This window comes from Heptranchias perlo, chromosome 1 (assembly GCF_035084215.1).
Source record: "Heptranchias perlo isolate sHepPer1 chromosome 1, sHepPer1.hap1, whole genome shotgun sequence".
NCBI classification, from domain to species: Eukaryota; Metazoa; Chordata; class Chondrichthyes; order Hexanchiformes; family Hexanchidae; genus Heptranchias; species Heptranchias perlo.
This window is the reverse complement of record NC_090325.1, coordinates 42,673,896-42,691,211: the sequence shown is the minus strand read 5'-3', so window position 1 is coordinate 42,691,211 and position 17,316 is coordinate 42,673,896. Positions and strand designations below refer to the sequence as shown.

Sequence of the window (17,316 nt, the reverse complement as noted above, 5' to 3'; positions counted from 1 at the left end):
CTTACCTAGTTAATATACACAAAAAAAATCATTACACTGCTTGTGAGATTTTCAACTCAACAGCAAATAATTAGATTTTCACTTACCCACAGCAATTGTATAAGCAAATCTATGTTAGCAGTGATTAAGTGTGAATGATAAACCTAGAAACATAGAAAATAGGAGCAAGAGTAGGTCATTCGGCCCTTCGGGCCTGCTCCGCCATTCAAAATGATCATGGCTGATCGTCTAACTCAGTACCCTGTTCCCGCTTTTTCCCCATATCCCTTGATCCCTTTAGCATTAAGAAATATATCTGTCTCCTTCTTGAATACATCTAATGACTTGGCCTCCACTGCCTTCTGTGGTAGAGAATTCCACAGGTTCACCACCGTCTGAGTGAAGAAATTTCTCCTCATCTCGGTTCTAAATGGCATACCCCGTATCCTGAGACTGTGACTCCTGGTTCTGGACTCCCCATCCATCGGGAACATCCTCCCTGCATCTAGTCTGTCTAGTCCTGTTAGAATTTTATATGTTTCGATGAGATCACCTCTCATTCTTCTAAATTCTAGTGAATAAAGGCCTAGTCGACCCAATCTCTCCTCATACGTCAGTCCTGCCATCCCAGGAATCAGTCTGGTAAACTTTCGTTGCACTCCCTCCATGGCAAGATGGGACAGTGTTTATCTGTGTCTCTCATCTTGACATGCTTTCAGAAGTAAAAATTGAAGTTAATGCCTTTAATATAAAAGTTTGGTTGAAAACCTACTCAAACTCACCATCCATTTTGTTTTCAAATCATGCTCAAAAGTACGTAAACTGAAATACAGTTCTGCACAGAGATATAACCCAGAAATTACAGCTCATTTTGAGTGTAGAAATGTAATAGTCTGGATGAAGGGGTGAGTACGAATTTGGGTAGAGCCCGTTTCTACCAGGTTTTGCCCTTTCTGGCCACATTATGAATTATTGACAGTGGGGAATTCTTCTGTCCAAGCCATTGTGACATCGCAGGTGGAGGCAGGACTGACAGGATGATCTCCCCTGGAAATCCTGCCAGTACCACCCAGCAAACAGCTAATGGAATAAGGTGCAGACATATTTGCCATAAAAATTCATGTAATTGGGGCATACAATGCCATCTCACGACTGAAATCAATCTCAGTGAGATTGATTGATGTTAGGTCAACAGCAAGTAAAGTGAGGGACAACTCAGAAGAAGAATTTGCATCTTTGAGTAGTTTGGCCAGACTAGCATGCCCCCCCCTCCCCCGCCACCCTGACAGAATGGCAAGGGGCTGGTCCGACATTTCAGGGCCCTATGGGATGGGTGCCCCGTGGTGCCCTTAATAGTGCCTGCCCCTTTTATGCAAATTAACCCATCACTGGCATTTTGGACGGACCATTGCTGGGAAACACTTTCGGCACAACAGCTCCCAAACCAGAAATTCTAAGTTTAGTTCTCTTGCGACTTAGAAAAACAAAAATGCCACAGGTTTTCTATCAGTACTATCTGTTATGTTTAAAGTATGTATCTCTCTGCTTCCGTTCCTCACTCTCTCTCTCACACACACACACAAACACACAAATGATAAATTTTGAAAAGCTAATTCTGGCAAAATTTACGTTAGAATCATAGAAGAAACAGAGAATAATTACAGCACGGAAGGAGGCCGTTTGGCCCATCGAGTCCGTGCCGGCTCTCTGCAAGAGCAATCCCGCTAGCCCCACTCCCCCGCCCTTTCCCCGTAGCCATGCACATATTTTCCCTTCAAGTAATTATCCAGTTCCCTTTTGAAAGCCACAATTGAATCTGCCTCCACCATCCCCTCGAGCAGTGCATTCCAGATCATAACCACTTGCTGTGTAAAAAAGTTTTTCCTCATGTTGCCTTTCATTCTTTTGCCAATCACCTTAAATCTATGTCCTCTGGTACTTGACCCTTCTGCCAATGGGAAAACTTTCTCTTTATCTACTCTGTCTAGAACCTTCGTGATTTTGAATATCTCTATCAAATCTCCTCTCAACCTTCTCTGCTCTAAGGAAAACATGCCCAGCTTCTCCAGTCTATCCGCGTAACTGAAGTCCCTCATCGCTGAAATCAATCTAGTAAATTTCGTCTGCACCCTCTCTAAGGCCTTCACATCCTCCATAAGGTGCGGTGCCCACAACTGGACACAATACTCCAGTTGTCGCCAAACCAGTGTTTTATAAAGGTTCATCATGACTTCTTTGCTTTTGTACTCTATGCTTCTATTTATAAAGTCCAGGATCCCGTATACTTTTTTAACCGCTTTCTCAACCTGCCCTGTCCCCTTCAACAATTTGTGCACATATACCCCCAGATCGCTTTGTTCCTGTACGCCTTTTAGAATTGTACCTTTTAGTTTATATTGCCTCTCCTCGTTCTTCCTACCAAAATGTATCGCTTTACACTTTTCTGCGTTAAATTTTATCTGCCACGTGTCCGCCCATTCCACCAGCCTGTCTTCTCTAGAAGTCTATCACTATCCTCCTCACTGTTCACTACCCTTCCAAGTTTTGTGTCATCTGCACATTTTGAAATCGTGCCCTGTACACCCAGGTCCAAGTCATTAATATATATCAAGAAATGCAATAGTCTTAGTACCAACCCCTGGTACTAAGACTATTCCTCCAGTCCGAAAAACAACCTTTCACCACTACTCTCTTTTTCCTGTTACCTAGCCAATTTCGTATCCATGCTGCCGCTGCCCCTTTTGTTCCTTGGGCTTCAACTTTGATGACAAGCGTATTATGCAGCACTTTATCATAGAATCATAGAAAGGTTACAGCATGGAAGGAGGCCATTCGGCCCATCGAGTCCGTGCTGGCTCAATGCAAAAGCAATCCAGCTAGTCCCACTCCCCCACCCTATCCCCGTAGCCCTGCAAATGTTTTCCTTTCAAGTACTTATCCAGTTCCCTTTTGAAGGCATGATTGAGTCAGCCTTCATCACCCACTTGGGCAGTGCATTCCAGATCCAGATTCCAGATCCTAACCTACCTTATATCAAATGCCTTTTGGAAGTCCATATACACCATATCAACCACATTGCCCTCATCGACCCTCTCTGTTACCTCATCAAAAAACTCAATCAAGTTAGTTAAACACGATTTGCCTTTAACAAATCCATGCTGGCTTTCCTTAATTAATCCACACTTGTCCAAATGACTATTAATTTTGTCCCAGATTATCGTTTCTAAAAGTTTCCCCACTACCGAGATTAAACTGACTGGCCTATAGTTGCTGGGTTTATCCTTATACACTTTTTTGAACAAGGGTGTAACATTTGCAATTCTCCAGTCCTCTGGCAAGACCCCCGTATCTAAGGATGATTGGAAGATTATGGCCAGTACCTCCACAATTTCCACTCGTACTTCCCTCGGCAACCTAGGATGCATCCCATCTGGACCAGGTGACTTATCTACTTTAAGTACAGCTAGCCTTTCTAGTAACTCCTCTTTATCAATTTTTAGCCCATCTAGCATCTCAGCTACCTCCTCTTTTACTGTGACTTTGGCAGTATCTTCTTCCTTGGTAAAGACAGATGCAAAGTATTCATTTAGTACCTCATCCATGCCCTCTGCCTCCAAATGTAGATCTCCTTTTTGGTCCCTAATCTGTCCAGGACATCCTCTCTCTCCAGCACTGCAGTATTCTCCTTAATCAATACTGCCACCCCCCTCCTTTTTTTCGTTCCCTATCTTTCCTGAACACCTTCTATCCAGGAATATCTAGTACCCAATCCTGCCCTTTGAGCCAGGTCTCTGTTATCGCCACCACATCATATTCCCACGTGGCTAATTGCGCCTGCAGCTCACCAACCTTGTTTACTACGCTTCATGCGTTTACACACATGCACTGTAAACCTATCTTCGACCTTCATGTATTCTCTCTTAGTCTGATCCCACCTAATACTGTACTATTCCTTACTCTAGTGCTATCTATCTCTCCCAATCCTTTGTGCACCTTGTTTCTCCTTTCCAGTGCTACATCCTGGTGCCCATTCCCCTGCCAAATTAGTTTAAACCCTCTCCAAAACTGCAATATTCTCCTTCAGATATATATATATACACACAGATTTCCCCCCACCACCACCACCTTAACTAACTCAGCTTGCCAAGGTTCCCCGCCCCTCATCACCTTGACTGTTTACTGATTGCCAGAGGTCAGCTGGTACTAGTAGCTATTCAACCATGGTGCCGCCCTTCTGGCACTTAGCTGAAGGAAAAATGTACCACCTGGCAGAAGCCTCCTCCTCCCGCTCTGTAGAACATTCTGGGGGTGAAATTGGTCAATGGCCTTAGCGCAAAATGAGCTGAAGTCAATGGAAAAGAAAACCGGGCGTGGTGCAAAACAGGCTGCCCATTCACTCTCAGCACATTCTGCATTACTGCCATGGACCAATTTCACCCCTCTCAGTTTCTGGATGATGCTCAGTCCCTCCCCTCCACCGATGGACTAGCGACACATAACTATGCTTGGACATTGTGCTTTAGAGTTTTTTGTCCGACAAAAACGTTTCTTCTTTGTGTTTGCTCCATTTGAATTGTTGGATTAATGGAATTAATAATGTTTCTAATGGAGCCTTATTGTAAAATTCCTATTTGAAAAGTTGGACCTTTGGAAGTAGTTTTGTTTGGTCTGGCAAGCTCATATCTAAACACCCACTCGAAAATAAATCTTGCCTACACCACTGGAGGCACATGGCCCTCGCCCAACACTATCTCACAGCAGGTAGAAAGAATAAGGTTAACAAATCACCACCTCATATAATAAGCACAACAACACAGTGTTATTAACCTTATTTATTTGTTAACCTTATTCTTTCTGCTGCTGATGTTGAGCAAGGGCCACATGCTTCCAGTAGCGTACGTAGGTGAAAACATTGCTTATTCCCTATGCAAAACAAGTCAAAATATTATCAATTTTTAAAAAAAATACACCTGTTTTAAGGTATAACAATAATGAAATAAAAGTTGACTGCATTGTCCAGTTCGTGAGTTAAACTGTTGTCCCGGGGGTTACAGAAATGACAAAACTTTGTTCAAATAATAATAAAACACTCTTGGTCACTTCTGTAAAGCTCAGGCAGTTTACTAGAAGCTCCTAGATAGTATATATGTACAGTTATATAGAAAAATGGTTATGTTTCTGATGTACACACAACCAAGTTGCTATTACAAGATAAATAGCAGGCCTAAAGAAGCACTTTTTTTAACTACGTTGTTGACCAACTCTTTTCCTGACACAATACCGCAGCCTATAGATCTCATGGAAAAGCAACGTTAATTTCTGGAAACATCAGTGCTTTCTCACGATCTGATTATGATGAAATAATGTACAGCTGTTCCATTCTCTTCTTTCCTAAGGCACAGAGAGTGAACCAATGGGTATATTGTTCATATATCCTCTGGGATTTTGATTATTTACCCACCTCCCCCCTCTCCCAACCAGTTATAGCTTTTTTTCTCTTTTGTCCCCTATCACCCTGAGGCTGGTGACTCTTGCTGGGTTATGGTTCAGTGGGCGCCAGTAGCCCACTGGCATCTCACCCAAGTAACCTTGAGTAGGGAGAGGCGATAAAGAAATACTCTCAGCAGCACAAACCTATATGAATGTGTTCAGGACAACATGAGGCCAAAGAAAATGGCGGTATTTTGTTTAATAGTCAAGCGTTATATTTAAGCCTTTAATTAAGGTTAGTCTAATCTACACAAAGCACATTTCAGTGTGGTTTTTGGGTAAATACCACTGTCGTGTACCCATTAGTCACTTCATCGTTGCCTTTAATTCAACAGTCCAAAATCCACGCTAACAGCGGTAACACAATAATATATTTTGCCAAGGAAAGATTGTCAGTAACTTAACATGCTAAAGCAACATTAATTTAGCATTTTGTTAATTTAGCATTTAATGCTGTCCAGAGGTTGTCAGCGTGTTGGAAGTCCTGGTGAAACGGTTAATTAACACCAAACAGATGGGGCCAGATAATCCTGATCTCTCCAGCAGTAATCTTCCTTCTTGCCTGTTCTTGATTCATATTGCCGTGTTCAAGGGGCTTAATTTTTTTCTGACTTGATCGTCTTTAAAACTGTATTCTGTAATCAGATCACATTTATTTCTCACAGTACCTGAACAGAGTCACACCTGTCTTTCGGCTCATGGTATCTGGGAGGATAAAGTAGATTTTTAATCTGGGAACAACAGGAATACTGCATTGCAAAGTATGACCCCTGACTGCAGTGAACTTTTGTTCACCCTGGTTTTTTTTAATGGGTGAACTGATTAAGGACAGGGTGAAAAAATCTTGAATCCATTCACCCATCTAGCGTGGCCCCTCTACATTAATCATAATGTCAATCGAGCATGTCGTACCCTTCCTTTCAACAATTGGAATACATTAGTCTTTGGACTGCATGCATTTTCTATGCAGCTTTCAAATGCGTGCATTTGTCACAAAATCTCCACCAAAAATATAGTTGGAACATTTTCAATACTCTGAGATACAAAGAATAAGAAAAGGCCATTACACTGAGCTTCAGGTCATTTCCTCATTCATAGTGTTCTCAAAAATAACTTTGTTCTTGACTTATTAGGGCATATTTTCTTCTCTGGCGCTTGCACATAAAGACCTGGAATTTTCTTGGAGCTGCTACCATTCCACAACTGTGCCATAGGTACATGTGTAAATGAGGCTCCTGTCGCACTCCTGATGAACTTACGCAATAGTTGGGACCAACTCCAGAAGGAAATTCTGGGCCAAAGAATTCCGGGTGGAGCACATATAGGAAAATTGGGCAGGGAGGATCGCTCACTGGTAACAAAGCTCACCCATTAATTTAAGCGGTCCTTTACACGCAAGAGCAATAAGAAGATCATCTGCCCTATTAAATTTATTTATTTTGGGGGAAACATTCTACCTTAGTTCTTAAATAAGGTAGGTCTTCAAGAAAAGGACTTCCTATGAAAGGCCAATTGGAGTCTATTAAGTGCTGTCCTACTAGCCTTCTGATAACAAGCTGCCACAGTTTGGATACAAGCAGTTCTGTCTCCGCAGCTCATGTGGGTCAGTGTTTTATAGAGTCGGTGGCAAGTATGTATTCTCTCCATTTATCTCTGGCTAAATTCTTGTGGGTTTAGTTTCCCTTTTTTTGCAATACGCTGATGGAAGTTTTTGACTGCTCCCTACCTCCAGAGAATTCCTAAGTACCCCCCCAAACTCTGGAGGGGGATTTGAGTTGGAGGCAAGAATAGAAATATTGGGGTATGTGTTTTGTCGCATTGGGAGTGAACTTCTGATCTGACTTTGTTGTGTTCTATTTTATCAACCTATTTTTCCCTCTCCCACAAATTTTCCTTAAATTTTTTTTCCCACTTGCAGGGGGTAATTTTGATTTTGGGTGATAATGTAAAATTGGCAATATCGACTCAGCTACCCATTATACATCTCTCCATATTTTCATTTCCACTGAAATTAATGGAATTGAAGTTAATGGAAATGAAAATCAGAAGAGTTGTATAACGGGCGGTTGAATCGATATGGTCCATTTTGCATTATCACCCAAAGTCAAAATTACCCCTGTAGAATATATCCGTTTTTGATAATGTCTGTTATTTCTAACCTAGTCTCATTTCTAATGCTTCCATTCATCATGTGATCCAATGACCAAAGGGATGACCTGCTATCTTATGGGTTGTTCTAACTCCCTTGTCTATATTATACTGTTTGGCTTCTTAGCAGCACTAGCTAGATGTAGAGTCACACAGAAAATGATCTCTCAAATGCAGATTGATCTGTTGTACATTTCCAACATGTTTTATTTTTATTTCCGATTTCCATTGTTCAATTTTTTTAAAATCAGTTCTTTTTTTCTAATTTTTCTCTTCTCCTATTCACATGTTGCCTTACTGGATGGAGTGTGTTTGTTTGAACAGGAGCCAGCAGCTCTCTGCTATCTCATCAAGTAAACATTCTTAATGTGTGAACCTAGACAGTGCATGTTGGTAAACTATTTGAACATAAAAAGCATCACAGCCAAACCCAATTCTGTCTTTACCTGATGATCACAAATATATACTTTCCAGTAAGAGTCACTAGTTAGCAATCAGAGGTGAGAAACTGCCCTGATTTTTCTGTTCCCTAACCAGAGGCACTGGGAACAATTGTAGCACACACATTGATGCCCTTGATTACTTTTAATCAATATGAATTGTCTTTATGAATCTTTTTACATAATGCCTTGATCCTCTTGATATTCATGGCAATTTGTGTTTTATATATGAATAAAACTGAAAAACAAACTGTAAAAAAAATTCTAACCTAGAACTTCGGCTCCTTCAGGGAATGGAAATCAGATGTAAATCAGATGTAAATCAGATGTAAATCAGATGTAGTGGCAGAGGGACCGGAAGTTGGGCCAAACCCGTCTTCAGCGAGTTTCTGCCTCATGGAATATGGAATGGCAAATTCCAAGGGAGGGGCTTCTTCCACCCACCCCTGCCACATCCAGATCAGTTTGAGAGCACATGTGGTGGCATTCCTGAACACCCCACAGAATCCAACCAGAGAGACCAACATAAGAACATAAGAAATAGGAACAGGAGTAGGCCATACGGCCCCTCAAGCCTGCTCTGCCATTCGATAAGATCATGGCTGATCTTCGACCTCGACTCAACTTTCCTGCCCGATCCCCATATCCCTTCATTCCCCTAGAGTCCAAAAATCGATCTATCTCAACCTTGAATATACTCAACGACTCAGCATCCACAGCGCTCTGGGGTACAGAATTCCAAAGATTCACAACCCTCTGAGTGAAGAAAATCCTCCTCCTCATCTCAATCTTAAATGGCCAACCCCTTATCCTGAGACTATGCCCCCTAGTTCTAGACTCTCCAGGCCCACTGGTAACTAAAACTGGCAGAAAGTACGGATTGTTTTGGGTTGCAAGTAGGCCTCAACAGGAAGAAATAAAACAATAATCAATCCCAGATAGATCGAATGGCATTTGACTTGGGCCTTATCATTGAGGCAGCAGCAATACCTGACTTCTCTATCCTGGGAATCCTCAATACCATTGGTTTGTCACTCCCCCTCTCAGAGAAAAAGATTGCCACTCTGAAATTCTGTCAGCTCAGCTGAATGGGTGCCCCTGTAGCAATGCGATTTTGGATTGTATGGTTTAGTGCATTTACTAAGCCATTAGGGGCTCCATCCATTCACAAGTAATGATTTGGTTCTGAGGGATATCAAAACAGAAAGTACATTTATCGATTAAACTATTGGGTGAACTATCTTAATGCAATGAGTCATAGACATTGATTTTAAAATATATATATATATAATTGAAATTGCTATTTTACCAAAATAAAGATGTACAATACTTTAAACGTATGACTACTCCAAAAGGCCTGGAACATTTGATTGTAATTTTGCTCAGATTGGGTATTGTACTTTTTAAAACCGAAACCAGATTATGGCAAACACAACCTCAGCAATCCTGACGGAAATGCATTTTACTATAAGATTAATCTGTCTGGATACATCAATGGATTAGGAATTGAAATTATTTTCTATATGTCATGATGATGGCAAACGTATTTTTAACTGTTAAGGATGAACCCAATTACAGAGTGTTGTGCTTGGCTACAGCCATAGTGATTTCCGTAAATCAAATTAGTTTTTTTGCAGCTGCTTCGGAAGCCATGCATACATTCACATCTGGGCCCCCAATGCTTAATTTTAAATTAAACAGTGTTATCTGCCTTGGATACACTGCACTAAACAAGAACCTGGAGAATTTTCAACATAAATAAAAGAATTTATTCATGAATACATTCATTTACATGCCAAAATGATTTCATTGACCCTGTCCCTTTTATTTTAATAGGGGAGACAATATCAAGGGTGAGTTCACCACCTTATGTAATCATCAAATAATTTATTATAAATCAATCTCAACTTTTGCTTACTTTAAGCTCTGGTTTCCCCCCACTGCCCCTTCCCCCTCCCCCCTCCACCCCCACCCCCTATCCTCATCTGCTTCCAAATTACTTTTCTTGCCTCAGGAAAAATAAATCCCTTGTGACTTGATCAATTTATCTGCAGAACCCTGACAGATTTTGTACTAATGCTTTAGGGTTAGGGTCAGGGCTTGTCCTGTCACCTTAAACTTGAATTATTCAAAATAGGAAGAAAATAGTGCACGACTCTTGGTTGCTTGAATAGGACATTGTATAGTGGACATAAAAAGAAAAACGGGAATGCTATAAATCTGAGATAAAAACAGAAAATGCTTGAAACATATAGACGGTCAGTTAGCACCTGAAGGAGAAAAATGGGTCAACATTATGTATGTAATAAGTGGTGTAGTGGTTATGGTACTAGAGGTTAGGAGTTCAAAGGGTAGATTTTAACTATCGGGTAGGAGGCCGAGTACATTTCAAGGGTTGGGCCTCATTAATATGCAGTCAGATAGTTGTACGCTCCAGGCCGGCAGACAGGTAGGTCCAGGGAGGGAGGGTGATTAGTGATCGCGGGGGACGGTGGGGGGGGGGGGGGGTGAGGGAGCAGAAGCCCTGGGAAACAACGGCTCACATTATTCTTGAGCAGCCCGGAGGAGCACTCCTGTTCCTCCTGGTCCCACAAAAATAGTTATTTACTTACGCTGTTGGGGCATATTCCCATTCACAGGTTGAAAAATTAATCAAATTAATGGAATGTTGGGGGTTGGAATTCAAATGTGAGGGAGTGATACTTCATTTGTGCAGAGCCTTGGTCAGACCCCATCTGCAATATTGTGTTCAGTTTTGGGCACCAAGTCTCAGGAACGGTATACTGGCCTTGGAAGGGGTACAATGCAGATTCACCAGAATAATACCAACGTTTAAAGGGTTATATTATGAGGACAGGTTGCATCAACTTGGCTTTTATTCCCTTGAGTTTAGAAGGTTGAAGGATGATCTAATCAAGGTGTTTAAAATTATAAAAGGATTTGATACACAGAAACTAGTTTCCCTGGTGGTTAAATCCAGAACAAGGGGGCATAATCTTAAAATTAGAGCCAGGTTATTTAGGAGTGAAATCAGGAAGCACAAGGGGTGATGGAAATCTGGAACTTGTTCCCTCAAAAGGCTGTGGATGCTGGGTCAATTGAAATTGTCAAGACTGAGAACAATAGATTATTGTTAGATCAGGGTATCAAGGGATGTGGAACAATGGTTGGTAAATGGAGTTGAGGTACGGATCAATCATCTAATTGAATCGTGGAACAACCCGAGGGGCTGAACGGCGTACTCCTGTTCCTATGCTGCTTTATTCAGCACCTAGATCAACTGACTAGAGCATCCCTGGTGTTAAAATTGCATTAGTGTCCTATGTATATAATAGAACCCCGAATTGCTTGGATCTATGAGGCTCCCACCTAATTCAGAAAGGCACCTGGGCTGTCCAGCGGAAGGCCCCGGGAAAAATTCTGGCAGAGTGACAATGGGGTGGTTAAGTTGACCACCTCAATTTTAACTCCACTACCACCCTGTTTCTGCCGGGCACAGGGAGTTAAAATCTCCCCTTAAATCTCACCATGAACTCAATAAAATCTGGTAATCTATGGGCAAGCACCAACAAAACATATAAGGTACAGGGTTGTAATAAAACTCAATTGGTTTACTAATATCCTTCAAGGAAGCGAAACTGCCACCCCTACCTGGTCTGCCCTACATGAGACTCTAGTCCACACGAGGTGGTTGACTCTTAATGCCCTTGCAAGCCACTCAATTGTTCAGGTCAACTAATTGTCGCTCACATCCGAGGAATAAAGGTGACCTTTCAACGGAAGCCTTCTGCTGAAGGGTCGCACTAGAAATGTTAATGTAACTTTTTTTTATTCAGATGCCGGCTAATGTGCTCTGTGTTTCTAGCATTTTCTGCTTCTATTTCCAGATATTCTATAGATTGTTTCTTACCACAAAGGATGAGTATAATTCTAGACCGGAAATCCAAGCTTATCTGAATTCCTCCAGTTCAGCTGAGCCAGGCCAAAAGCAAGCTTTGTTGGTTTGGGAATACCGATTTCCTGCCGAATTGCACATCTTCTAAGATATCTGAGCTGAAGAGAAACTTGGAGTTGAGCCAGGTTTTCACTGTTACTATTGATTTTGGTGGTTATTTTAGCAGTTTGAACGTAGCTGTGAGATCAGTTGGCTTATGTCAGTTTGGATTTAACCAAGTATCTAAAACAAGGCCAGCTCTCTCATTCCTACTTTTTAATTTCTCTTTTTTTTTCTATAGTCAAGGTCAGAATAATTTTCACCTCTATTCTGCTGTGTTATAGTTTATTAATTTTATTGAAAGTCATTCTTAGGCAATGTTTGAGGTGGTGTACAAAGAAGAATTGCTGGGTTCCTGTAAATGGTTGGTTCCCTCCATATTTTCATTACATCTTTTTTTATTGAGAAACCCAGTTGAAGGAGCAAGAATTTAAGTGTTGGACACCACCAAGGTTGAAGAAAATAAGAGAAGATGAGATATTTGTGGTCTTCCTCCGTTGCTGGTAGTGGCAATGTTTTGAAGCATGCAGAAACACATTTGTGCAGGTCTATTTCTACATGATGACTTTAGGATCACTGAAGAGCGGGGGAATGGCATTTACAAAGGGTAAAAACGATATGAAAAATGGCTGAAAGACAGTAAGATATATTCTGTTGAATGCTGCCTTCTTGTTTCTGACAACAGTTGGCTGATGACCTGATTCTGTTACTCCTAGGTCGAGGTAACGGATGTTCCATTTCATACAATCACTGATGCATATATAGGGAAAGAGCACATTATACAAGTTGCTGCTAAGGACAGCGAGGTTGGCACCTGGAGTGAATGGAGTAAGGCTGTACATGCCACTCCATGGACGCCATGGGCACCAGAGTATGAGACCGAAGAACAAACTAGCAATGGTATGTCTTTACAGGGCTGTCAAGTTCTCTGTTTTATACCCCATGTATTGTATGACAGTCTAGTGAAGCTAAAACATGAGAAGCAACTAAAAGCATCATTAAAATTGTGCTTTTAGTGAGGGAGAGAGACCTTTCTCTGCTACTGTGCCTGTGTCTGCCAGTAATGTGTGCATGTATGTCGACATATATACATATTGCATGTATACATGTAAGTATAGGTGCACATGTGTGTGTATGTGTACTAATATGTATAATTTCTTTTGAGACCTGGCTTTGAATCTACAATGAAGAGGTGAAAGTCCCAGTTTTTTAACAGATGTTAAGGGGACATTATCATTCTGATAAAATCACAGGTTGGAAATTTTCTCTCCTTTTCTCCCCTTCTCCTCTAAAGATGTTGACTCTTGAGATTCTATGATTTGGTTCCTCCAGAGCCATGCTCATGAGATCACTCCTCAGTCTGAGCCTGGGCAGTGAGAATTGGGAGGCTATTCAACACTGGGAGGCACCACAGATGAGCCTGTTTTCATCCAATGTCCACGTTTATATACTTCCCAGCAGGAATCACTGAATAGCAATCAGGAGAAAGAATCCTGAATAATTTTTCTCGCCTTAGCCTGGCGTGAAGAAGGGTGGGTTGTTGGGGGGGGTGGGAGGGGGAGACTGAGGCCAATTGTAGCACTCCGGCTACTGCCCCACCCAGCAACACTTTCTTGGCATGGAACCTCAGACTTTGCTAATTTGCATGGCTTAGTTGTAAACCAGGTGATGGCTTTACCCATTAAGGGTTTATAACTGGAACATGCAGTGACATGACTGGTGGTATAATGTCACCATAACTCCCTCTGTCTGACATAAACCGGGTGGAGCAGGAGTTAACATCCAAGTGATGTACTTACTGCTCGTTTCCCACCCCGTGGCCATTTTAACACTACTGTTTTCTTGGGTGGGTGAGGCACCTGCCTTACTTAGGAACAGGAATGCTCCTCCAAACTCCACAAAGAAAGCTTGGGGCACTGCAGCCATGGTTGCCCCCCCCCCCCCCACCCCCTTCCACTCTGCAAAACCCTCCCAAACCCAGCGACTTACCTGATGGCCCTCGGCTCTACAGTGAATTACTTTGAATGCAATGAATGTTATGTAAGCAACAGCAGTAACCATTTCACATACCACAAGATCCCAAAAACAGTTAGCCATTCCATCTATTTTTGGTAGTGTTGGTTGAGAGGGAAATGTTGATCAAAACACGACGGGAATTCTCTGCTCTCCTTTAAATGGTGCCATGGGATCTTTAGTATTTACTTGAATCACCAGAACAGGCAGTCAGGGCCACATCTAAAGTAGAACATCTCCAACAGTGCAGCACCCTCTCAATACTGAAGTCAACCTAAATTATCTGACCTAGTCCTGGAGTGGGACTTGGAATGCATGATCTTGTGACTGAAATGCAAGAGCAACTGAGCCAAGCTGACAACTATTAAGTATTGGGGTACTATTAAATGGATACTATTAATTTAACATTTCTTTTATTACTGTAACAGCTTCAGAAACTTTAACCAGTACAACCCCAAGCGTCAGAGCTAACCGAAAAGGTAACAGTTCTCCAAGAGTGGAATCATCCATGACATTGTTCCTTGGCATGATCATCATTCTATTTATCTGGTAAGATGCACCATTTCTTCATTTTCTGAATTACGGTTTAATACAGGAAATACCTATGTAGCAAAGCCATTACATGATTTAACCTTTTGAGCAAGCTAGGGTTATTTCTACTTAAAATTGTATAGTTATTGAAAGCATAACGTGGATCACTGTATAATTTGCTCTGCAGCCCTCTCCATCACTCAGCTTCTTTCTGACTTGCAAACCAGTTGTGATTTACGGAACAAGTGCAACTATTGCTGCATTTAGGGGTAAATTTAGTGCCCCGATGCAGAGCTTATAAGAACATATGAACATAAGAAATAGGAGTAGGAATAGGCCATATGGCCCCTTGAGCCTGCTCTACCATTCAATAAGATCATGGCTGATCTTCTACCTCAACTCCATTTTCCTGCCCGATCTCCATATCCCTTGATTCCCTTAGTGACCAAATATCCATTGATCTCGGTCTTGAATATACTCAACAACTGAGCATCCAGAGCCCTCTGGGATAGAGAATTCCAAAGGTTCACAACGCTCAGTGAAGAAATTTTTCCTCATCTTGGTCCTAAATGGCCGACCCCTTATCTTGAGACTATGACCCCTAGTTCTAGACACTTCAGCCAGGGGAAACAGCCTCTCAACATTTATAGAATCATAGAAGTTTACAACATGGAAACAGGCCCTTCGGCCCAACATGTTCATGTCGCCCAGTTTATACCACTAAGCTAGTCCCAATTGCCTGCACTTGGCCCATATCCCTCTATACCCATCTTACCCATGTAACTGTCCAAATGCTTTTTAAAAGACAAAATTGTACCAGCCTCTACTACTGCCTCTGGCAGCTCGTTCCAGACACTCACCACCCTTTGAGTGAAAAAATTGCCCCTCTGGACCCTTTTGTATCTCTCCCCTCTCACCTTAAATCTATGCCCCCTCATTATAGACTCCCCTACCTTTGGGAAAAGATTTTGACTATCTACCTTATCTATGCCCCTCATTATTTTATAGACTTCTATAAGATCACCCCTAAACCTCCTACTCTCCATGGAAAAAAGTCTCAGTCTATCCAACCTCTCCCTATAAGTCAAACCATCAAGTCCCGGTAGCATCCTAGTAAATCTTTTCTGCACTCTTTCTAGTTTAATAATATCCTTTCTATAATAGGGTGACCAGAACTGTACACAGTACCAAGTGTGGCCTTACTAATGTCTTGTACAACTTCAACAAGACATCCCAACTCCTGTATTCAATGTTCTGACCAATGAAACCAAGCATGCTAAATGCCTTCTTCACCACCCTATCCACCTGTGGCTCCACTTTCAAGGAGCTATGAACCTGTACTCCTAGATCTAATTGTTCTATAACTCTCCCCAACGCCCTACCATTAACGGAGTAGGTCCTGGCCTGATTCGATCTACCAAAATGCATCACCTCACATTTATCTAAATTAAACCCCATCTGCCATTCATCGGCCCACTGGCCCAATTTATCAAGATCCCGTTGCAATCCTAGATAACCTTCTTCACTGTCCACAATGCCACCAATCTTGGTGTCATCTGCAAACTTACTAACCATGCCTCCTAAATTCTCATCCAAATCATTAATATAAATAACAAATAACAGCGGACCCAGCACCGATCCCTGAGGCACACCGCTGGTCACAGGCCTCCAGTTTGAAAATCAACCCTCTACAACCACCCTCTGTCTTCTGTCGTCAATCCAATTTTATATCCAATTGGCTACATCACCTTGGATCCCGTGAGATCTAACCTTATGTAACAACCGACCATGCGGTACCTTGTCAAAGGCTTTGCTAAAGTCCATGTAGACCACGTCTACTGCACAGCCCTCATCTATCTTCTTGGTTACCCCTTCAAAAAACTCAATCAAATTCGTGAGACATGATTTTCCTCTCACAAAACCATGCTGACTGTTCCTAATCAGTCCCTGCCTCTCCAAATGCCTGTAGATCCTGTCTCTCGGAATACCCTCTAACAACTTACCCACTACAGATGTCAGGCTCACCGGTCTGTAGTTCCCAGGCTTTTCCCTGCCGCCCTTCTTAAACAAAGGCATAACATTTGCTACCCTCCAATCTTCAGGCACCTCACCTCTAGCTGTTGATGATTATAATATCTCTGCTAGGGGACCCGCAATTTCCTCCCTAACCTCCCATAACGTCCTGGGATACATTTCATCAGGTCCCGGAGATTTATCTACCTTGATGCGCGTTAAGACTTCCAGCACCTCCCTCTCTGTAATATGTACACTCCTCAAGACATCACTACTTATTTCCCCAAGTTCCCTAACATCCATGTCTTTCTCAACCGTAAATACCGATGTGAAATATTCATAGAATCATAGAAGTTACAACATGGAAACAGGCCCTTCGGCCCAACATGTCCATGTCGCCCAGTTTATACCACTAAGCTAGTCCCAATTGCCTGCACTTGGCCCATATCCCTCTATAGCCATCTTACCCATGTAACTGTCCAAATGCTTTTTAAAAGACAAAATTGTACCCGCCTCTACTACTGCCTCTGGCAGCTCGTTCCAGACAATCACCACCCTTTGAGTGAAAAAATTGCCCCTCTGGACCCTTTTGTATCTCTCCCCTCTCACCTTAAATCTGTGCCCATCTCTTGTGGTTCCGCACATAGATGACCTTGTTGATCCTTAAGAGATTAAGAAATTAAGAGATCCTTAATTTACCCTGTTAAG

General features: G+C 42.0%; 1 protein-coding gene across 2 annotated transcripts in view; it reads left to right on the top strand.

Moving 5' to 3' along the window:
* LOC137325809 (ciliary neurotrophic factor receptor subunit alpha-like) overlaps nucleotides 1-17,316 on the top strand; it is a 258,914-nt gene that overhangs the window by 222,150 nt on the left and 19,448 nt on the right. For both annotated transcript variants that reach the window (XM_067990936.1, XM_067990947.1), the window contains exons 7-8: nucleotides 12,768-12,951; nucleotides 14,493-14,613. In XM_067990936.1, the coding sequence (XP_067847037.1) occupies nucleotides 12,768-12,951; nucleotides 14,493-14,613 (305 nt within the window). The remainder of the gene's footprint in view (nucleotides 1-12,767; nucleotides 12,952-14,492; nucleotides 14,614-17,316) is intronic.